The sequence below is a fragment of the Haliotis rubra genome, unplaced genomic scaffold (assembly GCF_003918875.1).
Source record: "Haliotis rubra isolate DU_JTF1 unplaced genomic scaffold, ASM391887v1 Scf140, whole genome shotgun sequence".
Lineage (NCBI taxonomy): Eukaryota > Metazoa > Mollusca > Gastropoda > Lepetellida > Haliotidae > Haliotis > Haliotis rubra.
Window position 1 is genome coordinate 978,575 of NW_025765337.1, and position 26,285 is coordinate 1,004,859.

The window sequence follows — 26,285 nt, forward strand, 5'->3', positions numbered from 1 at the left end:
TCGATGTACAGGTGTTTGGGGCAAGTACAATATTCTACAGATGCTACTTGCTGTAATCGCACATCGTATCGATGTACAGGTGTTTGGGGCAAGTACAATATTCTACAGATGGAACTTGCTGTAATCGCACATTGTATCGATGTACAGGTGTTTGGGGCAAGTACAATATTCTACAGATGCTACTAGCTGTAAACGCACATCGTAATGATGTACAGGTGTATAGGGCAAGTACAATATTCTACAGATGGAACTTGCTGTATTCACATTGTAACAATAACACAAAGGTGTTTGGGACAAGTTTAATGAAATCTCAGATCATGATGCACAACTTGAGTGTGAGCATCATGTGTTGTTGACTTGGAGGCACTCAACGTCTACTAAAACATTGTGAACCAAATAAAAAGGCTGGTTTGTACACAGCTAATGAATTTTCATTGGCTTTGCATTGAGTCACTTCATAAATAGATTGGAAACAATAAAGATGCAAATACTTGGCAAAGAAACAGTACCTGTGTATGTGCACTATTCACAATGGAGGGACGGAGAACATCAGACACAGGCTGAGAGGCATTCAAGCAATTTCATGGCTACAGTTTGACCTGAGTAATGAATGGTCTCAACTACAGGTTTAACCGCCATCATTAGTAGAACATGGCCTGCAAAGGGAGATAACTTGTTCTAGCAAAGGGAGATAATCAAAGGTGATCAAGTCGATATTTAAAATATCTTCAGTGCTTATGAAAAAACCATATTCATTTCTCTTAGTGTGTGACATACTGACTCCTCACGAGTTGCCTACTGTGTACACCAAGTTGTGAGCAGGAGCCGTTAAATGAGGCAAAGTCACATTTTGTATTGTCGGGAAATCCCAGACATTGTACTGACTGGACACCCTGACATTGTACTGACTGGAGATCCTGACATTGTACTCACTGGACACACCAGATATTGTACTGACTGGAGACCCAGACATTGTACTGACTTGAGACCCTGACATTGTACTGACTGGAGACCCCTGACATTGTACTGACTGGAGACCCCTGACATTGTACTCACTTGACATATCTAACACTTTTTCTGGGGTCTGACAGCCATCTGTAATGCTGGTACCATCTGGAAAGTCTACGTCATCTGTTTCTACTCAGTTGTCTCAAGCATAGCTACACAAAATGTGATACTGTTTATATATTTTACTTCACTTACAGTGAAATTCTACACTCGAACAAGTATCACTTTCAGTCAGTGCAAGATTGCTTTTTGTTTGGCAAGAACTGCTTGGTAAACTTGGCATCGACATATTCAGCATGGCCACAGATGACACAGAATCCAGGATTTATGAGGTTCCAGCGAGTGAGGGTTCCATGTGTGTTATTACATGACAACAGATCTTCCTGTACACTCCTCAACACGCCAACAAAACTGAAATGTACACATGCAAGCAGGTTTACGTCAACATGGCAAACATCTTAAAGATGCATCACTTCTTTCGCAAAATGAAATAAAATGTAACAGATACTATCTTCAAACATCAGTGATGGTGACTTGACATATGACCAACATTTTGATTTGTATTCAGCATCCATGGTTACATTCAGTTTCTACCCGGAGTCGGCGGAACGTCCTCATCAACCACAGTATCTCTTCTGTGATCATGTACATATATATACACACAGCCCCAGCAGCCACACAGAGTGTACACAGATCATATCGTGAACGTCCTCATCAACCACAGTATCTCTTCTGTGATCATGTACATATATATACACACAGCCCCAGCAGCCACACAGAGTGTACACAGATCATATCGTGAACGTCCTCATCAACCACAGTATCTCTTCTGTGATCATGTACATATATATACACACAGCCCCAGCAGCCACACAGAGTGTACACAGATCATATCGTGAACGTCGGCACTTGCATCAACATGATACCAGCGAGAAGTTCAAACAGACAGGCAGTCCCTGCCAACATGGCAGACCAGGAGATCTGAGGGTGCATGGCTGGACTGGATTCATCCAGCTTCGCATAGAACACAACCAGACTGGAGGAGATCGCAAACACTGAAAGAAAAACGGAATGCTTAGCTGCTGGTGAACAGAATACCTTAACGGAACGCTTAGCTGCTGGTGAACAGAATACCTCAAGTACTCATGCACAATTAAGGTTAACATTTTGAACATTCTTAGATTATTGTAGCAAACATTTTCTTAGACAGTTCTGGGCTGAGGTGAGGCGTTCAGGTGCTCTAGACCACTGAGGCATTATGGGACAGTCAGCTGCATGGTGGTCACATGTGGAAAGTTATCTTCACACCAAAAACATTTTTATTACACCTCTATGAGCAAAACATAAGAGAACCAACAACTTGCTCTTCAATTCAAATGAATCATGGAAACAGAATGTCAGATATCTAACAAAGGTATACAAAAGGTAGCAACAAAAAATCATAATCCCTAAAAAACGTGATGCCTGAAAAATAATCTTAAATTAAATGAGTTGATTATTTCCATATTTTCACAGCACACAGTTTTAAATCAAGCAGGCTGCATGTTTTGTATCAACTCAAGAATACAGAGGAACAGGGAAGGCTCAAGTCACAGAGTTGCCTCCCTTTCCTCCATTGCAGCACACCACTATTTAGATGTTATTGAGGGTGCAGTTCCAAAACTTAATTCCTTCAGTTTTGAGATGAACCCATATTCATTAAATAAATACTTGTGGAAATGTTTTAAAAAACAAAACAAGAAGCTCATGATTTCACTTTTGTGAAAGACAGAGGTGAAAATGCAATAATCAAACAGAACTCACCAGAAACAAGACAAACCCCAGATATAGTCAGCTGACGCTTGCTTTTCACAAACTGCTCTGGGAGGCATTTATCTAGTCGTGTGGAAATTAGCAGCAGCATCGACAGGGAGAGCGCTCCCCATCCCAGCAAACTGAGACCCTGCAGCACATGGTACCACACTGAAACATAAGTACACATCAATACCAACATGTCTTATAGGGTGAGGTTGTGTGAGAGGGCGATAGTATAGGGTGAGGTTGTGTGAGAGGGCGATAGTATAGGGTGAGTTTGTGTGTCAGGGTCCCAGTAAAGGGTGAGCTGTGTGTCAGGGTCATAGTATAGGGTGAGCTGTGTGTCAGGGTCCTAGTATAGGGTGAGGTTGTGTGTCAGAGTCCTAGTATAGGCAGGGGGTGAGGTTAGAGTGTGTGTGTCAGGGTCCCAGTATAGGGTGAGGTGTGTGTCAGGGTCCCAGTATAGGGTGAGGTTGTGTGTCAGGGTCCCAGTATAGGGTGAGGTTGTGTGTCAGGGTCCTAGTATAGGGTGAGGGTTGTGTGTCAGGGTCCCAGTATAGGGTGAGGTTGTGTGTCAGGGTCCTAGTATAGGGTGAGTTGTGTGTCAGGGTCCTAGTATAGGTGAGTTTGTGTGTCAGGGTCCTAGTATAGGGTGAGGTTGTGTGAGAGGGCGATAGTATAGGGTGAGGTTGTGTGTCAGGGTCCTAGTATAGGGTGAGTTTGTGTGTCAGGGCCCTAGTATAGGGTGAGGTTGTGTGTCAGGGTCCAGTACAGTGTGAGAGTGTCAGGGTCCCAGTATAGGGTGAGCTGTGTGTCAGGGTCCTAGTATAGGGTGAGCTGTGTGTCAGGGTCCCAGTATAGGGTGAGGTTGTGTGTCAGGGTCCTAGTATAGGGTGAGGTTGTGTGTCAGGGTCCCAGTATAGGGTGAGGTTGTGTGTCAGTGTCCCAGTATAGGGTGAGGTTGTGTGTCAGGGTCCCAGTATAGGGTGAGGTTGTGTGTCAGGGTCCCAGTATAGGATGAGGTTGTGTGTCAGGGTCCCAGTATAGGGTGAGGTTGTGTGTCAGGGTCCTAGTATAGGGTGAGGTTGTGTGTCAGGGTCCCAGTATAGGATGATGTTGTGTGTCCTGGTCACTAAGTATAGGGTGAGTTTGCGTGACAGGGTCCTACTATAGTGTGAGGTTGTGTGTCAGGGTCCTAGTATAGGGTGAGATTGTGTGTCAGGGTCCTAGTATAGGGTGACGTTGTGTGTCAGGGTCCCAGTATAGGATGAGGTTGTGTGTCAGGGTCCCAGTATAGGGTGAGGTTGTGTGTCAGGGTCCCAGCAGGGTGAGGTTGTGTGTATAGGAGGTGAGTGTGTGTCAGGGTCCCAGTATAGGGTGAGTTGTGTGTCAGGGTCCCAGTATAGGGTATAGGGTGAGGTTATAGGGTGTGTGTCAGGGTCCCAGTATAGGGTGAGGTTGTGTGTCAGGGTCCCAGTATAGGGTGAGGTTGTGTGTCAGGGTCCCAGTATAGGGTGAGGTTGTGTGTCAGGGTCCCAGTATAGGGTGAGGTTGTGTGTCAGGGTCCCAGTATAGGGTGAGGTTGTGTGTCAGGGTCCCAGTATAGGGTGAGGGTGTGTGTCAGGGTCCCAGTATAGGGTGAGGTTGTGTGTCAGGGTCCCAGTATAGGGTGAGGTTGTGTGTCAGGGTCCCAGTATAGGGTGAGGTTGTGTGTCAGGGTCCCAGTATAGGGTGAGGGTCCCAGTATGTGTGAGGGTCCCAGTATAGGGTGATGTTGTGTGTCAGGGTCCCAGTATAGGGTGAGGTTGTGTGTCAGGGTCCCAGGGTGATAGGGTGAGGGTTGTGTGTGTCAGGGTCCCAGTATATAGGGTGTGTCAGGGTCCCAGTATAGGAGTGAGGTTGTGTGTCAGGGTCCCAGTATAGGGTGATGTTGTGTGTCAGGGTCCCAGTATAGGGTGAGGGTTGTGTGTCAGGGTCCCAGTATAGGAGGTGATGAGTGTGTGTCAGGGTCCTAGTATAGGGTGAGGTTGTGTGTCAGGGTCCCAGTATAGGGTGATGTTGTGTGTCAGGGTCCCAGTATAGGGTGAGGTTGTGTGTCAGGGTCCCAGCATAGGGTGAGGTTGTGTGCCAGGGTCCCAACATAGGCTGAGGTTGTGTATCAGGGTCCCAGTATAGGGTGAGGGTGTGTGGCAGGGTCCCAACATAGGGTGAGGTTGTGTGTCAGGGTCCCAGTATAGGGTGAGGTTGTGTGTCAGGGTCCCAGTATAGGGTGAGGTTGTGTGTCAGGGTCCCAGTATAGGGTGAGGTTGTGTGTCAGGGTCCCAGTATAGGGTGAGGTGTGTGTCAGGGTCCCAGTATAGGGTGAGGTTGTGTGTCAGGGTCCCAGTATAGGGTGATGTTGTGTGTCAGGGTCCCAGTATAGGGTGAGGGTGTGTGTTAGGGTCCCAGCATAGGGTGAGGGTGTGTGTCAGGGTCCCAGTATAGGGTGAGGTTGTGTGTCAGGGTCCCAGTATAGGGTGATGTTGTGTGTCAGGGTCCCAATATAGGGTGAGGGTGTGTGTTAGGGTCCCAGTATAGGGTGAGGTTGTGTGGCAGGGTACCAGTACAGGGTGAAGTTGTGTCTCAGTATAGGGTGAGGTTGTGTCCCAGGGTCCCAGTATAGGCTGAGGTTGTGTGTCAGGGTCCAGTATAGGATGAGTTGTATGGCAGGGTCCCAGTATAGTGTGAGTTTGTGTGCGAGGGCACCAGTACAGTGTGAGTTTGTGTGGAAGGGTCCAACTATAGGGTGAGGTTGTGTGGCAGGGTCCAACTATAGGGTGAGGTTGTGTGGCAGGGTCCAAGTATAGGGTGAGGTTGTGTGCCAAGGCACCAGTATAGGGTGAGTTTGTGTGGCAGGGAAATATTGCTGGGTGGGAAAGAGCCATCATGCACATGAGTTCACACAAACCTGGTTCCTCAGAGTAGAATGCTGGTATAATCTGACAGCGCAGGTAGTCACAGAACTGTACCCACCACAGGCCGTAGAAGCTGTGAGGTGGCAGCTCGAACCATGAGTGTGTGACAGCTGCAAGTGTGTACAGGATGTTGGCAGGTACCACCAGGTACAAGGCGTGGCGCTCCGTGGGAAGCATCAGAACTGGTTACCATGGCGACATCAATGCTGGCGCAGAATGCCTCATTAGCTGTGTCACTTTATGGGTCATCTGTGAACATATCATCAGGTATATTCATCATGGGTCATCTGTGAACATATCATCAGGTATATTCATCATGGGTCATCTGTGAACATATCATCAGGCATATTCATCATGGGTCATCTGTGAACATATCATCAGGTATATACATCATGGGTCATCTGTGAACATATCATCAGGTATATACATCATGGGTCATCTGTGAACATATCATCAGGTATATTCATCATGGGTCATCTGTGAACATATCATCAGGTATATACATCATGGGTCATCTGTGAACATATCATCAGGTATATTCATCATGGGTCATCTGTGAACATATCAGGCATATTCATCACGGGTCATCTGTGAACATATCATCAGGTACATTCATCATGGGTCATCTGTGAACATATCAGGCATATTCATCAAGGGTCATCTGAGAAGATATCATCAGGTACATTCATCATGTGCCTTCTGTGAACATGTTATCTCCAAAGTGTTTCTTTGTGACCTGCATTAGTCCTGCCTTTGTATGGACTTGCATCTGAGATTTCAAACATGTCCGACATATAATGAATATTGTGTGTTAAATGTTCATTAAAAATATATATTTCCACAAGGTGATGCAGTCCCAACATGCCACACCATGCCAAAGTATGGATGTATGACAATACATGTATATATTGGTGGGAAGGTAAACACATATTGAATCATGGATTGAGTGGAATACATATCAACTATTGTGGCAGATACATTATATTGCATTTCATAGTCATGTACATATTAGTTTTAAGTCATTTAACAATTTTCTGGATATTTGTATATTAACAGTTACTTTGCAGTTGCAGGGCTATCATTTCTTATTTGTTAATGAATGCATGCATGGCTTGGGAATCATGTAGCAGTTTCTAACAAAACAGTGTATAGGTACCATACTTACAAATTCAAAGTCAACATGATCTGACATGCCTGCTTCATTAATCAATGATTGATTATCACATGTATTTCACTCCAACAGGTGTTAGGGACTAGCTGAAAACCGGAATCCTGAACAAAGGCTGCCAATGTTTTGGTAAAACTCAAACAATGATCCCCTAAAATCATGATTTCAACAAGTACAAGACAGATACTTACTGAAGTTTAGACATATCATGTTGAGCAAGTGCCTAACATGTAATTTTTGTACAGAGAAATGTTTATCCATCTGGTACAATTCCATGTGTAATTTTTTATCCAGGATTTTCTGGCTAAGTGAATAATGATAATAGTTTTAGTGTACAACTCTGCACAATTGTACAAATCTTTGTCCGACAGTAATCTACTTGTAAGCGAGGTTCAGGGCAATTCTGCTGGCTCTCAGTGTTATGTGTATTATGGCCGTATTATGTTGACTGTTTCAGCTGGGCATTATTGTTCGCAGCGACCCTGAACCCCAGATAGTATGGACAATATGACGTAGTATGGACAATATGACGTAGTATGACAATATGACGTAGTATGGACAATATGAGGTAGTATGGACAATATGACGAGATGAGAGAGAAGAAGGCCTTTGTTCACTGTTTTACACTGTCATGAAAAAGTGTAAAACAATCGTGTCCTGAGTGAATAGGTTTGTCAGCACTGGCCATACAAATTTCAACGTTTGCAGCTAATGCCCAAAGCAGTGAAAGTCCATATCACTGGCTGGGGTGTGTCAGTGATATAGTATAGAGACAGAAAGTGCATTCCCGACATGCTAACAAGCTAAGGAGCACGGTCTTAACATGCTAAAGTGTCATAAATGTGCACTCAGCATGTTCAATCATATCGAGCACGAAATGTAGAAAAAGACAGATTTCTATACAAGTTCATGCTGCATCCAGTTCAACACGGAGATTAATATGAGTTAGCACCTAACGATGTACTGTCATATGTATTGCCCACGATTGTGTAGTAGGTGTCAGCTTGTTGTTCAGCTTCCATGGTGATTTATCGGTATTTGTGCATCCATAGCGGTTTGTCACGCTAAAAAACTGGTATCACGGTATATATTGTCAGTAACGGGGTCTTGTGCTCACACAACGTCTGAGACAATATAGATATGCGTTGACGCTAGTTTTTTGCGTTACAATCTCCTGTGGTTGAGTGAGCATAATCCTCATTCAACGAATTTTGCTTTATCCTGTTTAGCATCGTGTTATGTCTTGTATACACACAGGTCACTGGTATTTCAACAAACAATTCAAACTACCTTTCACAGATGCGCAATGTCAGATTCAAAACCAGAACATGAGACTCCGACATGAGAAACAGTCTCACCTATGCCACACAGAGTTACCACCCTTCCTCTAAAGGGAGCTTACTCCACTTGCCCTATTCTTGCGACTGGCCGCTAAAAATATTACTGTTGGCGTGTTCGCGATTACGTGTATTTAACTTTCATCTTCTTGATTATTTTGTTTTTCAAAAGTTCAACTTATTGCAGTAATACTGAAATGACCGTTATAGTTTGGTACATTGAAGGAATAGACAGAAACAATATTCAATGGTTCATGTCACATATGTTTATTTTCTAACTTCAAGGCTTGAAGTGAATAAAGTTGTTGAAGGCATTTACATCGGCATTTACAGAGTCCATTAATTCATTGAATTTACAGCTATTGGGAGATCAGTACAAAGAGGTAGCAGGTAGACTTCAATAAACTGGTCATTTGAGGACAAAGCGCTATTCCTCTTCCGTAAACTAAATTACACATTTTATACATTCTCCTTTCATTCGGCATTTAATTATTTCTTGCTAGGCAGCTGAAAAACGGAAATGTTTATTGACACAAGATAGGTATCAAAAGACTTCAAAACTGTTTTAATCCGGATATCCGGGGTAATAATACTGAGATTGTAGCGATGTAAGCCGGCCCCTCCATGGTGCGGACTTCAGCACGTTACAAATGCCCTGATTATTATTTATCATTGTTATTAATTACAACACAATGATAGTATTTTGGAGATAGTGCTATTGAAGTATGTCATTTTTGTACATAATTGTGAGTCTTTGAGTACATTTATCACAACATTCAGGACGTTCTTCTACAAGCCTTGCCATGCATTTCCAAAATAACTGATTAGCTTATGTAACAAACTGAAAAATCAGTTGTATTTACCATTTTTGCAAAAACAAACACCAACCAAACAACAAAAAACTAAAAAACAAACAAACCCACATCATCTATCGACATAAACCCCACACTCAAGCTCCTGGTTCACAAAATGCACACCTTCTGACGTAGTATCCGTTAAGGTGGTGATCCTTTGCAAATATTGATTAGTAATTAGGATATCAAAATAATTGTCCTCTGAAACCAGGAGTCATGAGTGTGATGTACGGACAATTGATGTAACTAGCACGTCGTTCACCTCTGGACGGAGTGGTCTGTCTTGGACATATACAGGAATTAAATCAGGAAGATAAGATGGCGCTTGTCACATGAGACATCTGCAGAGAGAGGTCTGAATCTAACTGCTCTAAGATTCCTACATTGCATGACGTGTGGTGGACTGTTCCAGGCGGTGGCCGCTGAATTATGCAGAGGAACGTTTGCCGAGAGAGAGAGAGAGAGAGAGAGAGAGAGAGAGAGAGAGAGAGAGAGAGAGAGAGAGAGAGAGAGAGAGGGAGAGAGAGAGAGGGAGAGAGAGAGAGAGATCGAGTGAGAGAGAGAAGGAGAGAGAGAGAGGGGTATGTGTCACTGAACTAGAAAATAACTCAGTGCCAAATCTTAGGATAACTATGTATGTCAGGTCATTGGCCACCTCAGAATCACTACGTATGACATCAACACTGAATCAGGTCATTGGCAACCTCAGGATGACTAGGTATAACATCAACACTGAATCAGGTCATAGGCCACCTCAGAATCACTACGTATGACATCAACATTGAATCAGGTCATTGGCCACCTCAGAATCACTACGTATAACATCAACACTGAATCAGGTCATTGGCCACCTCAGAATCACTACGTATAACATCAACATTGAATCAGGTCATTGGCCCCTCGATGATGACTATGTATGACATCAACACTGAATCAGGTCATTGGTTGTACATGGATGCCTACGTATAACCTTAGGATGACTACGTATAACATCAACACTGAATCAGGTCATTGACCACCTTAGGATGACTACCTATGACATCAACACTGAATCAGGTCATTGACCACCTTAGGATGACTACGTATAACATCAACACTGAATCAGGTCATTGGCCACCTCAGGATGACTACGTATGACATCAACACTGAATCAGGTCATTGACCACCTCAGGATGACTAGGTATAACATCAACACTGAATCAGGTCATTGGCCACCTCAGGATGACTACGTATGACATCAACACTGAATCAGGTCATTGGCCACCTCAGGATGACTACGTATAACATCAACACTGAATCAGGGCATTGGCCACCTCAGGATGACTATGTATGACATCAAAACTGAATCAGTTCATTGGCCACCTCAGGATGACTACGTATAACATCAACACTGAATCAGGGCATTGGCCACCTCAGGATGACTATGTATGACATCAAAACTGAATCAGTTCATTGGCCACCTCAGGATGACTACGTATGACATCAACACTGAATCAGGTCATCACACCTCAGGATGACTACGTATACATCAACACTGAATCAGGGCATTGGCCACCTCAGGATGACTATGTATGACAACAAAACTGAATCAGTTCATTGGCCACCTCAGGATGACTACGTATAACATCAACACTGAATCAGGGCATTGACCACCTCAGGATGACTACGTATGACATCAACACTGAATCAGTTCATTGGCCACCTCAGGATGACTACGTATGACATCAACACTGCATCAGGTCATTGGCCACCTGATGATGACTAGGTATGACATCAACACTGTGTACTGTACTATACTACCCATCAAAAGTTTAGACTCTCCTAAAACATTCACTATAAGTTATGTATATATACGTGGTTACATCGAAGATGAATTTCTCCCCTTACTCGAGGGAACCAACTGCAAACCTTAGATGCAGATGAATTGCATGAGGATCATGCATCAAATTGCTGGAAAGCATGTGCAAATATCGTGCATGTGAACAGCTGCGTTTTGGTGTAGAGTTTTGTTAACAATTCGCCAATTTTCACTGAGTTTCATCATTTATTGAACTCATGACAAAAATCTCTGAACGTTACGAATTTGTTTTACAATACATCAGTTCATGTGTAAACAGTACCTTTAAACTGTATGGAATATTTTGCAAAATCTACATTTTTGACTGAAGTAAGTGACTACATTCACACTAGTGAGTCTAAACTTTTGATGGGTAGTATATGTGGTAGCGTGCCACAGGTGGACATCTGCACACTCGTTTCTATAAAGTCAAGGAAGACACAGTTGTAAGGTATTAGGCGACCTACTTTAAGTGTTCCTTTGCCGTGGACGTCAAAATACATGCACAAGTACAACACAAGTATTGTTCAAAATATGAATTGTGTACCCCTGAAAGACCCGAATCATCTACACGACTGCCAAGTCTTGCGTAGTGATATTTGTTTGTATCAAGTAACAGTAACGTTTACGCCTATAGAGACTCTAGAGACTCTTGTAAGCGAAACTCCATTGTCATAAACTACTTAGATTATTTAGGCATTGTACAATCTATCAAACAATATCGAAGGAAACAAAATATAGTAAAAATGAACAAAAATCCTAAAGTTACATCCATTTCACGTTGCTCATTTATCGAAAACTCAGAAAGGTTTAGAATATTTGTACAAAACATTGATCCACAAGCATTGATCAGTGTAAATCCCAAATTTCGTGAAATGGGAGAGGAGATTATATCCCAGGGTATAAACAATAGAGAACGCACCAGGTAGAATTTTATACCAAGTTTCAATGGTTCCAGTATCAGATTTTGCATCATATCTTACCCACAAATTCTTGCCTTTATAAAATAGGGTTGAAAGCGATTTATGCAGCTTTTGTTCTACAGAAAAGGAATCTATATTCCATTTGTTGTGGGAATGCCATAATATACGCTCCGTTTGGAATGATTTGAAAAATTGGCTGTTATCCGAAGCTCAGATAAATATAAATATGTCAGAAGAAATTGTTTTCCTTGACTGTGCCGAAAGAAATAATAACCCACTTAACATCATCACATTTATAACAAAACATAATTCATTCACCAGAAGTTCACAAAGAAAATGCCAGAAATCCAAAGGCAGCTAACTGACTATTACAGAATGACTAAATATGCAGCCTCCATAAACTCTAATATCGACATGTTTTATAATACTGGTCAAGTTGCCATTTACCTTTTTGTTAGTTATTATGAAGTTTAATATGTATGTGCTACTGTCAAAATGCAACAGAAATAAAAAATGTAAAAAAGGAAGTAAATATAATTATGAACGTAATATGACGTCACAATGGCGCCTGTATTTGCCGAATATTATGACGTAAACTCAAGTGAGACTTACCAAGCATACACGATGGCTCGCAAGCAAATATGCGAAAGTCAGGTGAAACTTGTTTATAAAACAAACCTTACTTGAACTAGCAGTGCCGACCTTGAATTATGTTATATAACACAACGAACGGCTTCTATTGGATCAATCAGCATTGTTGGCCGCGGCGTTAGAGTGGCGTGACAAATGTTTAGAACGAAAACAGCTGCTGTGCGACCAACATTATCGACAATATTTAAACTTGTTAATGTGCCGGACACACCAAACACCCTGTTAAGGAACGAAAACGGGAACGAATTAGCATAGCGTGCAACGTTGAACTGAAATTATGCTATACAGACCTTTGTATATACCTTTCTTTGATCTCAAATACGTCTTGGTTTAACACTGAAGGTATTGTACTGCACTGCTTTGTATGGACAATGTCGACACAGTGCTGTTATGAAACACGCTTTGGCTGCACGCATATGCAGATCTCAATAATCTAGCGGCGTTCTTGGACCCCGTTCTTCGAAGAGCAATGATTTCCCCAATGATGTCACCATTTGTTATTTGTAATCAAAAGCAGATTCTGATGTAACCACACTTTGAAATGACTAGGACATTATTCGAATCATTAATGACGAAATGTTGTGAAACAATTGCCAGCTGGATAGACAAGGTGTTCTGACAAGGTGTGATAAGGTGTTCTGACAAGGTGTGATAAGGTGTTCTGACAAGGTGTTGTGACAAGGTGCCACAAGGTGTGATAAAGTGTTTTGACAAGGTGTGATAAGGTGTTTTGACAAGGTGTTCTCACAAGGTGTGATAAGGTGTTCTGACAAGGGGTTCTCGCAAGGTGTGATAAGGTGTTCTGACAAGGGTTCTCGTAAGGTGTGATAAGGTGTTCTGACACGGGGTTCTTACAAGGTGTTGGACGTGCGTATTTTGCTGCACATTCACACACTGACGGTTTTGAGTTGGAAGTGACTGGTCCCGAGCAGCGGTCCAACAGTACAGAACTGTCAACAAAATCAACATTAGGATTACGGCCTACATACTTGGTTCATTAAAGAAAAAGGCGACTAACGGGATCGGGTGATCAGGCTCGACACGTGTCATCGTATCCCAATTGCGTAGATCGATGTTGATCACTGGATTGTCTGGTCCAGACCCGATTATTTACAGACCGCCGCCATATGGCTGGGATATTGCTGAGTGCGGTGTAAAACTAAACTCACTCGTTTAAGAAAACTGTGGACTGAACAGTTTTCATCATGAGTTTTGACATGCTTCCCAAGAGAATCATCACACAAATACAAGTGCACCATAAATCCTTCAAGAGCCATCATAATAGGTTTTGTATTCCCATACTGGCATCAAATTGGAGCTGACGAGTGAGACTCAGTGGAATGTCACACGTCTCACGTTGCATGTTTCAGTGAGGGGAACACGTGTCGTCTCCCGTATAGCCCGACTGTGTCAGGCCTTGTCTTTATGTGTGAGGCTCATATGGAATCTTCTTGCAAGGACCCTGTGTACGGACGCTGATGTGGCACACGTTGTAACGGAGCTTTGCGACTGTCCGTGAACTTTGACGCAGCTGAATACGTCACACGTGAATGATATTTGTTACACTAGGTAACGTGAAGGCAGAAACGTACTGATCATAGGGACTACTTATAACTTAATGTTTGTAATGAGAGTATAAGGTTTGGTTAAGTTTCAAACTGTACACAATGTAGCATGGTTACTCTTTTATACTGGCGTAACACATGTGATACATGTCACCAAACGTCACCAAGACCTTAAGTACAAGTGTACCCGTGAAGATCCGGGTTAGAATTGATCTGTAGCAACCCATATGCATGCTTGTCCTTAGAGGCGCCTGACGGGATCGGGTTATCATGTCTCGCTGAATTACAAATGCTTAGATTGCTGTTCCAATCCGGTTGCGACTATGTACAGACCGCCGTCACAGACAAGCACACATACAGTAGAAGTGTGAAAGGTCATCTGTTTGACGGAACATCCAATATGCTGCAGATAACAAGAGTATGGCATCCGCTCATCAAGTGTTGCTTAACACTAATGCACATGAAAGTCGGTTACAAAGCAGAAGTTGCACTGATCTGTAGTTCAAGGCTTCTATAAATGCAGATACTTCTTAATGACGCATTTGAAAGCTTTAGCTAAATCATTGTTATACCGTTTATCATCAAGTCACAAGTAAACGAGATTTGGCACGTGAGACCAGTGTAAAATGTTCTTGAAATGTTTCACCATGACGAATACACACAACACCTGTTCTCAATATTCCAACCATGGGGACGTATTGTCGATCTCCTTTTCTCCAGTTTGTTTGGACGGACAGTCCTATGTAACGTCGACTGAATGGACTACAATTATATACAATAATACAGTAATAACCGTAATGACCACCAATATTAGGGCGTATTGTGGCAGCGTATGAAATGTCATTTAGTAATTGGCTTGTTTGTGTGTCCTCACGTGTTTGAAGTGTTTTATTACCAACTCGTTTCCTGGCCACATGCTGTTATGGTATTAAACACACCCAACATTCAGTCTTTAAAGCGATTCAGACAGTGGTGAAACCATGCAGACAGTAATCCATGCATACGCTGGTCAAACGATGCAGACAGTGGTGAAGCGATTCAGACAGTGGTGAAGTGATGCGGACAGTGGTGATACGATGCAGACAGTGCTCAAACGATGCAGACAGTGGTGATACGATGCGGACAGTGGTGATACGATGCAGACAGTGCTCAAACGATGCAGACAGTGGTGATACGATGCGGACAGTGGTGACACGATGCAGACAGTGGTGATACGATGCGGACAGTGGTGACACGATGCAGACAGTGGTCAAACGATGCAGACAGTGGTGATACGATGCGGACAGTGGTGACACGATGCAGACAGTGGTGATACGATGCGGACAGTGGTGATACGATGCGGACAGTGGTGATACGATGCGGACAGTGGACGGGCGTGGTGATACGATGCGGGCAGTGGTGACACGATGCAGACAGTGGTGATACGATGCAGACAGTGGTGATACGATGCGGACAGTGGTGATACGATGCGGACAGTGGTGACACGATGCGGGCGGAGGTGATACGATGCAGGTAGTGGTGATACGATGCGGACATAGGTGATACGATGCAGGCAGTGGTGGTACGATGCAGACAGTGGTGATACGATGCGGACAGTGGTGACACGATGCGGACAGTGGTGATACGATGCGGGCAGTGGTGATACGATGCAGGCAGTGGTAATGCGATCCAGGCAGTGGTGATACGATGCGGACATTGGTGATACGATGCAGGCAGTGGTAATACGATGCAGGCAGTGGTGATACGATGCGGACAGTGGTGATACGATGAGCACAGTGGTGATACGATGCAGGCAGTGGTGATACGATGCAGGTCAGTGGTGATACGATGCAGTCGGTGGTGATACGATGCGGACATTGGTGATACGATGCAGGCAGTGGTGATACGATGCAGGCAGTGGTGATACGATGCAGACAGTGGTGAAGCGATTCAGACAGTGGTGATATGATGCGGACATTGGTGATACGATGCAGACAGTGGTGATACGATGCGGACAGTGGTGATACGATGCGGGCAGTGGTGATACGATGCAGGCAGTGGTGATACGATCCAGGAAGTAGTGATACGACGCAGACAGTGGTGATACGATGCAGGCAGTGGTGATACGATGCAGGCGGTGGTGATTCGATGCGGACATTGGTGATACGATGCGGGCAGTGGTGATGCAGGCAGTGGTGATACGATGCAGACAGTTACGAAGCAATGCTGATAGTGATGAAGCGATGCAGACATTGATGATGCGATGCAGACAGTGGTGATGCCATGCAGACAGTGGTGAAGCAATGCTGATAGTGGTGAATCGATGCTGATAGTGGTGAAGCGATGCAGACAGTGGTGAAGCGATGCAGACATTGATGATGCGATGCAGACAGTGGTGAAGCGATGCAGACATTGATGATGCGATGCAGACAGTGGTGAAGCGATGCAGACAGTGGTGAAGCGATGCAGACAGTGGTGAAGCGATGCAGACATTGATGATGCGATGCAGACAGTGGTGAAGCGAATGCAGACATTGATGATGCGATGCAGACAGTGGTGAAGCAATGCTGATAGTGGTGAAGCGATGCAGACAGTGATGAAGCGATGCAGACAGTGGTGAAGCGATGCAGACATTGATGATGCGATGCAGACAGTGGTGAAGCAATGCTGATAGTGGTGAAGCGATGCAGACAGTGATGAAGCGATGCAGACAGTGGTGAAGCGATGCAGATAGTGGTGATGCGATGCAGACATTGATGATGCGATGCAGACAGTGGTGAAGCAATGCTGATAGTGGTAAAGCGATGCAGACAGTGATGAAGCGATGCAGACAGTGGTGAAGCGATGCAGACAGTGGTGAAGCGATGCAGACATTGATGATGCGATGCAGACAGTGGTGAAGCGATGCAGACATTGATGAAGCGATGCAGACATTGATGATGCGATGCAGACAGCGGTGAAGCGATGCAGACATTGATGAAGCGATGCAGACATTGATGATGCGATGCAGACAGTGGTGAAGCAATGCCGACAGTGGTGAAGCGATGCAGACATTGATGAAGCAATGCTGATAGTGGTGTCAACTGTGTATCTGTGTCAACTGCTGAGTTTTTCTTGCAAGCAAGATTGCAGATTAAAATGTAAGGATATTTTACCTCATTTAAAGCAAGAGGAACAGGCTGAAACTTTAATTCAACTGCCATTCTCTTACAAACTAGAGCTGGCTTAAAAAAAAACCCAAAAAATAAAACAAACAAAAATATAGAAAAGGAAAAAATAAACAACAAAAAATAAGACAAAAAAGATAAGCTCGCAGCTTAATGTCCCAACTCAACTTCGATTTAGTAAACATTGTTCAGAAGCTTGAAGGACGTGGCGATTGATTGTTGCACGTCAAGGGAAAGTTCACGACAAGTGGCAGACCTTTGTGCTCTTGTTTCACGTCAGCGTTGTTCGTAGTCGTAGGTAACTGATAAACAACGACTTTCCAAGCGTTAATCAGCAACGTTAATCTGAACAATTAGTTACACCTGTATGACCTATTTTCCGTGGCAGAGGAAGAGGCTATTATCGATTAGATCACCGACAAACAAGTTCTATGAAGTTTTGATGATTGAAAGAATTGTGGCGTGTGTTTCGAGATCGGCCCCACATTGCCAAGTTCACATCGAGGCCAGTGAGTGGCGATGTTTGTGGCGTGTTTCGAGATCGGCCCCACATTGCCAAGTTCACATCGAGGCCAGTGAGTGGCAATGTTTGTGGCGTGTTTCGAGATCGGCCCCACATTGCCAAGTTCCAGGCCAGTGGTGGCAATGTTTGTGGCGTGTTTCGAGATCGGCCCCACATTGCCAGTTCACATCGAGGCCAGTTGTTTGTGGCGTGTTTCGAGATCGGCCCCACATTGCCAAGTTCACATCGAGGCCAGTGAGTGGCAATGTTTGTGGCGTGTTTCGAGATCGGCCCCACATTGCCAAGTTCACATCGAGGCCAGTGAGTGGCAATGTTTGTGGCGTGTTTCGAGATCGGCCCCACATTGCCAAGTTCACATCGAGGCCAGTGGTGGCAATGTTTGTGGCGTGTTTCGAGATCGGCCCCACATTGCCAAGTTCACATCGAGGCCAGTGAGTGGCAATGTTTGTGGCGTGTTTCGAGATCGGCCCCACATTGCCAAGTTCACATCGAGGCCAGTGAGTGGCAATGTTTGTGGCGTGTTTCGAGATCGGCCCCACATTGCCAAGTTCACATCGAGGCCAGTGAGTGGCAATGTTTGTGGCGTGTTTCGAGATCGGCCCCACATTGCCAAGTTCACATCGAGGCCAGTGAGTGGCAATGTTTGTGGCGTGTTTCGAGATCGGCCCCACATTGCCAAGTTCACATCGAGGCCAGTGAGTGGCAATGTTTGTGGCGTGTTTCGAGATCGGCCCCACATTTCGAGATCGGGGCCAATGTTTGTGGCGTGTTTCGACGGCCCCATTGCCAAGTTCACATCGAGGCCAGTGGGTGGCAATGTTTGTGGCGTGTTTCGAGATCGGCCCCACATTGTCAAGTTCACATCGAGGCCAGTGAGTGGCAATGAATCAATGTTGGTGTTACATTAAACACATGAATCAGTAGGACGAGTACCACCAACAGAAAACTTACACCTGACGTTTCCTATTGTTTACAAGGTTTCATTACGTAAATTATGCATTACGTAAATTATTGTTTAATGGTACATGTATATCATATGACAAAATGATACATCTTGGCGTTCACATTGATTCTTCTTTGACGTTCAATGCCCATGTTAACCAAGTGAGCAAAACATGCTTCTTCCATCTCAGGTCGATCAGCAACATTCGCCAGTACTTGACTTCTGCAGCAACTCAAGCCCTTGTTCGAGCTCTAGTAACATCCAGGCTCGACTATTGTAACAGTGTTCTTTCTGGCATCAACTCCAATCTGATTGATAAACTGCAGAGGATTCAAAACACCTCTGCCCGCATTATCAGTAGAACTTCAAACGAATCAATGTTGGTGTTACATTAAACAATGAATCAGTAGGACGAGTACCACCAACAGAAAACTTACACCTGACGTCTCCTATTGTTTACAAGGTTTCATTACGTAAATTATGCATTACGTAAATTATTGTTTAATGGTACATGTATATCATATGACAAGATGATACATCCATGATACGTCCATGTGAAGATAAGCACGCTGGTACATATATGTCATAATTGTTCCCTCTTGAGTTTAGCTTTACAGTTATAGTAATTGATACGCCCATGCTGTATGTAAAATGGAGCACGTGGTACATGTATGTCAGTGTCATAATCATCCCCTTTAGAGGTGAGCATGGATATGGTCGATGTAGTGATTTGCTGTAAGACTGCCTTGAACCACCACTAGATCTGACCAAAACGTGTAGGATACAACTCACCACACCATGACGCTTTCTCCACCAAATCTGCCCACCTGTTGAACGCAGTTTGGCGCAGACACGTTGTCTCCCATCCCGTCGTTACACTATGAAACGCGATTCATCGCGTCGTGTCACCAAACGTGTCACCAGTTCCTCAGTTTCCATGCCTGTACCCCGTTGCACCATTGGACACGTCGTTGTCGGTGTAGTCGTGTCAGGACAGGTCCAAGTTTTGGTCGATATGCTCGAATTCCCACTTCTCTCAGACGATTTCTGATGGTTTGGTCAAATATTCTTCGAAAACCAGGCACCTGTCCTGCAGTGTCCGTTGCTGTAGCAAATCGGTAACGTAGGTGAAACAGCCGGATGAATCGGTCCTGAGCAGGAGTGGTCACTCTTGGTCTTCTACCTCTGGGACGATCCTGGGTCGAATTGAAGCGTGTATATCATAATCGAAAAATGGTGCTGTGGTGGACAGTGGAATGTCTTGCAACGGCAGCCTGGGGATATGGCTTCCAATGGCGATATTTCGGTCAGTAGCATTCAATCTTGGCATGTTTTATCTTCGTTTGCGTTGTATATTTCGTAATGAAATGATGAAGTTGGTTTGGCCTTCTATAGTCTCTACTCATGTTTCCGAGACACTACACGTGCATTACGTGGAAAACGTTTCCTGCATGAACTTTCATGTATCGTTTTTATTTTTATTACAAACGTTTACAAACACAATTTGGGATGCGTTTGCGCGCAATACGCAACAACCACGACATCTTTCACGGGATTCAAACATAGAAATTGTGCGATATGAACTGCGGAAAACGCCTGTACGTTTCTTTTTTGAAGAGTGTATATTGCAAACTGCGATGAAGTGAGCCGTTTCTTTCACAGGATGATGCGGTAAGTTTCATATGATTGTTATAGGCATTCGATGCTTGTAATGAAAACAACACATTAAGTAGCCTACGGTTAAATGACTGGGCTAGAAATGAACTCTTGTAAACTCTCCCGGTCCTCAACTTTCTTATTCGTGGCAACAATGTTTTGTCTGAGATTTTATTGTGTATAGTCTCTGCGTCTCGATGTTGTCTGACGGTGTCATGGCAGGTGATTGACAGTGCCAGAAATAGACATGGCAAGCTGACACTTCAGCCACAATAAACGGAATGAATGGCAGGGGCTATTTCAGGGTGTGACTAAGTGAACTATTTTTAGTGGGAGTTTTTCGAAACACGGCCCACAAACACCTCTTGACTTCCCTCCTTGGACGACTGAATCTGGATGTTGAAAGTGTTGCATTGTAACTGTGGAGGCATCACGACAGAACGCCAGCACATATCTAGTCTCTGCTAGATCCACAGAAGTATAGTAGATCACGACAGAACGCCAGCACATATCTAGTCTCTGCTAGATCCACAGAAGTATAGTAGATCACGACAGAACGCCAGCACATATCTAGTCTCTGCTAGATCCACAGAAGTATAGTAGATCACGACAGAACGCCAGCACATATCTAGTCTCTGCTAGATTCACAGAAGTATAGTAGATCACTCTAGAACAGGTCACCTCCGACGTGTTCAGGAACTCTCTAACTAACGCGGCTTCACACAGGCAAATAGCAGCACTGCTCTTCATTAACACCTTCGACAATTAATCAGTAACTTAAGAGTAACGCTGTACAAATGGTGATGGTCAATAGGTCAATATGATTCTTGTTAATGTAATGATCATAGTGAGTGAGTGAGTTTAGTTTTACACCGCACTCAGCAATATTCCAGCTATATGGCGGTGGTCTGTAAATAATCGAGTCTGGACCAGACAATCCAGTGATCAACAGCATAAGCATCGATCTGCGCAATTGGGATACGATGACATGTGTCAACCAAGTCAGCGAGCCTGACCACCTGATCCCATTAGTCGCCTCTTACGACAAGCATGATCAATTCTAATCCGGATCTTCACTTGCAGTTATAATTTCTAACCCAACAGCCCTTAAGAGCATATAGCAAGCATTCATATTTAAGAATAGGACAACTCTAAGAGTCAAGTGTACATTTGGATGATGTGAGGGTGAAACATTCGCACATCTCGTCGATTGCCCGGGTTTTATTCTCCTATGGGTGACACTGACTCACTACGAGGTGATCTCATCTCAAGATTGTTGTTGTCGTTCAGGACAAATACTTCGCCGATGTTGTGTAGAAATAAATAGCTTTTAGAGGCTGTCTTCTTCCTCCAGAGAATATTCATGTAGTCGTGTCTGAACCTACAAACGTATTGGATGGAACATATCATGAGAGTCCCTACTGGCGGAACCACCTGCATTCCAGCTATATGTCATTCAACTTTGTGTCAACGATTGAATTCAAGACCTAGACGTCAAGAGGACCGACACGTTAGGACCTTTAGGCCATTGGCGGTTAATCATCACTGGCGTGTCCAGTGCATATATGACGAAGTAGATGCTGGTTCTGAATGCCGCCATCAGTCCAGGAAGCAGTCCCGGTCCTTTGTTTAACAGGATGTAATGTAAATATGCCCTACCACATTTCTGTCAATTCTCAGTGTGAGAAAAATCTCTCAGTTGAAGATTAAATTGTATGAGGTATGATGCGCCCCGATTCTGTATTAAGTCACGCCCAGGAACCCCTATGGTTGTCCAGGAATGTGGAAGTAGCCCGTGAGTGTTTACATTAATTGTGAAACATTGTGAAAAACCCCGCCATCTGTGTTGTTCACTTACTGTGTAAACATTAAGTTCGCTTTCATTTCCATGTGAAACACCGAATATATGACAAATTTGACATTAAAAAATACTTCTGTTACCTCCTTCTATTGGACTTGTCAGCTTTACTTTGTAAGAAATGCAATGTTGTGGTTCTAAACAGCGTGCTAACATTGAACACCGCGGAGACGGTGCCATAGAAGACACAAAGCAGGATGGAATAAGAAACGTATGGCACAGTAAATTTGAAACACAAAAGTAATGTGTTTTGTTGTTTCATAGGAAATTACAATCGCCGGTATGACATATATTTGACGGAACCGCAGTGTGTTCAAAATACACCGAGCACCTGACGAATGTGGTTGATACTGTCACGGAGTGACGTACTCGTCCATGTTGGTCAACATTCTGCAGCTAATGATTCCCACCACACCTGATGTTTGAGGTCATTGGGAAAGAGCCAGTGGTGTTCGATATGAATGCTCTGAAACGCACTTGTCATTGATTCTAATCGCCAGTCACGTTTTGACATGTGGAACGTAGTGACGACACGTTTTCACTTGAGTACATGAGTATATACTATGTAGATATTTCAGTTGACGCAGCACATAGCTTGAAAACTGTAATATTTGTGTGTGGCATCTGTGACATGGAAGTTTAGCTAGCGCATTTACCCACAGCTCCAGTCGGATGGACATTATTGCTGACCTACTTGGTTGCTTCTTATCCGTACCCCGACGGCGTAGATAATGCCAAGCAATGGATTGTTGGGTTCAGAATAGATTATTTAAAATATTATACAATTAACAACATGGACGGTCATATGTAGGAACACCAAGTAATACTTACAATACATAATTGCATCACCGATTTTATATCCAACTTACATTAGTGTTGAACACATGCTTGTGTGCAACCTGATACATATGGCAGCTTATTATCCCTTAAGATTTTGCAGTTCTTATTAATTACATCTAAGTACAGGCTTATAACACCTGTTGAAACCACATCCTCAAGTTAGTACCCTAACAACTGCACCACTTATACCTGAGAGGCTAATCTGACGACTGCTGCAACATTCAGGTTATTAATACACATTAATATTTCCTTATGAACACTGAACAAGGAAATTACGGACACGTTTGTACACAGGAGGAAATAAGCGATTGTAGGTCACTTGTGTACGACATTCCAATCCCTACTATCTCAAGGAGACGATATATGTGTTACAATAGTCAATACATTGACATTGTGTCTCTATATTTGGTGCTGTTTAATAACATTCCCACAACAGGTCAGTTCCCTGATGCTTGGAATGAAGAAGTAATTACATCGTTATCTAAACATGGCAGTAAAGAAGACCCGGATAATGATAGAGGTATTACTTTGCTTGTTATGTTAGGCAAAGTGTTTACCTCAATTATTAATACAAGATTACATTTTTGGTTAGAATTACATTCCGCTGTATCGGAATGACAAGCAGGCTTCAGAGATGGGTATTCCGCTGTAGACAATATGTTTATCTTGGATACATTAGCACATAAGTATAAAAATAACAAGGGAAACTGTTTTGTATTTTCATTGACTTAAAGAGGCATTTGAGTTTGTCGATGGAAGTAAGCTTCTCTTTCAATTACTTAGAAAAGGAATTCATGCCTTTGGTAAATTATATAAATTGTTAGAAAGTATTTATTGTGAAAGCACGTGTGAGATGTACGCCATGTAAATTTACAGAAAAGTTTTCATCTTTTCGAGGTGTTAGACAAGGGTGTATGTTGTCACCAATTTTGTTTTTGATGTATATTGAAGAATTAGCTACAACTAATTTTCAAACGAACCCACGAAGTATTTTTGTAGATACTGATTTTGAAGAAATTTGTCTTTTTTAAAATGTTTTCATCAGGATTTCAAAGTGCGTCATGCCACTCTTGCTCAGAAGTTGTTTGATCAAGGTTACAATATTCAAGGCCTCAGGAAAGCTTTCAAGACGTTTTATGTTAGACAAGTGGATGAATTTTCCAAATTGGATGCATCAGTGACAAAAATGATGTCCGATGCAATTCCCTATTTTGACTTATACCATACGTTCACGAATTATTTCAGGTGAACAAATGAATAGACCTAGCATATGTTTATGACGGGTGCCACCGGTGGGGCAGGATACGCTCACCTATTCGCGAAAACCTGGTATCATCACTATTTCATAGTGATTCATAAACACAGTCATGCTCTGTCATTGTATCACATGGTGGTGGCAATCACTGGACTGTTTGGTTCAGGCTCGATTTAATTACAAACAACTTCACACAGCTGTAATACTACTGGAAACAAATATCTGCTCAAGATATAGTCACAATTGTACAATCGACTCTGCTTTCGGCAGAGATATTTTATGAATGTGGAAAGGGTTTTGTCGCTTCTATTTATTTGCTTACTGGTGTATCCAGGAGGGTTGAGCAGAAAAAAGGACAGCCATTTGGTTTTTATGACGTCATCACACAGATGTGTGACCTAATCGATTTGGACAGTGTTTGAACTGTTATAACGCAAAAGGAACACGTTATTTGGACCGAAAGTTTTACAGGAGCGCAAATATAAGTTTGTTTTCTCAGTTTAGTGACGACCACCAGTCCTCAACCGCTTACTATTTCCTGTCTTTAGTTCCATTCAGACACTTAATGACGGAAGCTGACCACTTCTGAGTATACATTCATTCTAGGCTGCGCCATTCACGTACTGTTAAAATATTCAGGCTATCAACAGCCATTCCATGTACACATGGCTACAGTCTGGCCTATAAACTGCAACAAATCACAATTTCTGGCCAATTTGCCCGCCACCTTGCTGAGCACAGGAAGCGGAACACATCAACCCTAGTTCCGCACCAAATATCACCTACATGAAAATATCTGTACACACATAAGCAGACGTCATGGTGATACAAATGACTGAACAGTTAAAGTTATGGTCAGTTTTAATGAGTGGATGGATGTGCTTTTAAGAAACACTCTATTCACTTAAGGCCCGGCTCAGCGAACAAGCGATTCTGCATTAGTGTAGTGGAACCTGTATATAGGCTGCGCCCCACTCACGCACTAAATTAACGTTTGGCGCATGAATTATATTTGCTAACAGCTACAAACGTTGATTGTTCACAGATATGGAAAACAAATACTCAGAACTTCTGAGTTGTTCCTTGTACTAAATCGCGAGTCTATTTTAAACTGCCTAGTGATACCTCGCTCTACAAAAAGTTCTATTTAACAAAATGCGCTCTGATATTTCGAACAAGACTGGCTTTTAACCTAATAAATAGCATCTAAATTTACCTCATATTCAGAGTGTAATATTAATTCTATAAAATTCAATAAAATATTTTGCTGTGTGAACACTCGAGTCAGCAAATCAAACTCATACCACTCATAAAATAATTGAATAATAGCCACAGACCACTAAGGTCAACCTAAGGCCGGGAGGGAACTCATTCAAAAGGGGGTGGGGCTTCAGGGTTCAAAACTCACTGTCCAAATCGATTAGGTCACAAAAAGGTCACACATCTGTGTTATGACGTCATAAAAACAAAATGGCCGTCTTTTTTCTGCTCAACCCCCCTGGATATAACAGCTGATGATGTAATTATGTTTGGCGATAGAGTCATCAACCTCCAGAGAAAAATAGATCTTTTAGAAGAATATCAGTAAAAGTGGGGTTTAACAGTAAGTTTAGATAAAACCAAAATAAATTTTTTTTTAGGAAGGAAAATTATCAAAATATGAAAATTGGGTTTATGCACCGAAATCTATAGAGGTTGTTTCTTCTTACAAATACTTGGGTATTATATTTTCAGGTAGAAACATTTTTACAGATGCTTGTCAAAATTTGGCCAAACAAGCAGAAACAGCTTTAGTTCCTGTAAAAAGAATGATTTATAGATATGAAAATTTGGATAGTAACATTTGTTTTAATATTTTAGGTAGGAAAATTCAGGAAATTTTAATGTACGGTTCGGAAATTTGGGGAACTAAAGAATAAAAACTTTTAGAAATTATCCACACGAAATTTTGTAATTACATTTTAAGAGTTGGT

The 26,285-nt window shown here is 42.9% G+C and overlaps 1 protein-coding gene across 4 annotated transcripts; it reads right to left on the minus strand.

The window, feature by feature from the left end:
- Positions 1-285: 285 nt before the first annotated feature.
- On the minus strand, positions 286-8,322 carry LOC124268846. 4 transcript variants are annotated; one of them, XR_006896359.1, is made up of 5 exons: positions 8,215-8,322; positions 5,750-6,005; positions 2,812-2,970; positions 1,825-2,063; positions 286-1,727 (listed from the first exon to the last, which is right to left on the minus strand). XR_006896359.1 is itself a non-coding variant. In XM_046703867.1 (5 exons), the coding sequence occupies exons 2-5, from the start codon at positions 5,931-5,933 to the stop codon at positions 1,800-1,802; spliced, it is 510 nt and encodes a 169-aa protein (XP_046559823.1). In that variant the 5' UTR covers positions 5,934-6,005; positions 8,215-8,322; the 3' UTR covers positions 286-1,799. The 4 variants fall into 4 exon arrangements, 3 of the variants coding, with proteins under 3 accessions (XP_046559823.1, XP_046559824.1, XP_046559822.1); XM_046703867.1 differs by having other exon boundaries at positions 286-1,815; positions 1,913-2,063; XM_046703868.1 differs by having other exon boundaries at positions 286-1,798; positions 1,896-2,063.
- Positions 8,323-26,285: the final 17,963 nt, after the last annotated feature.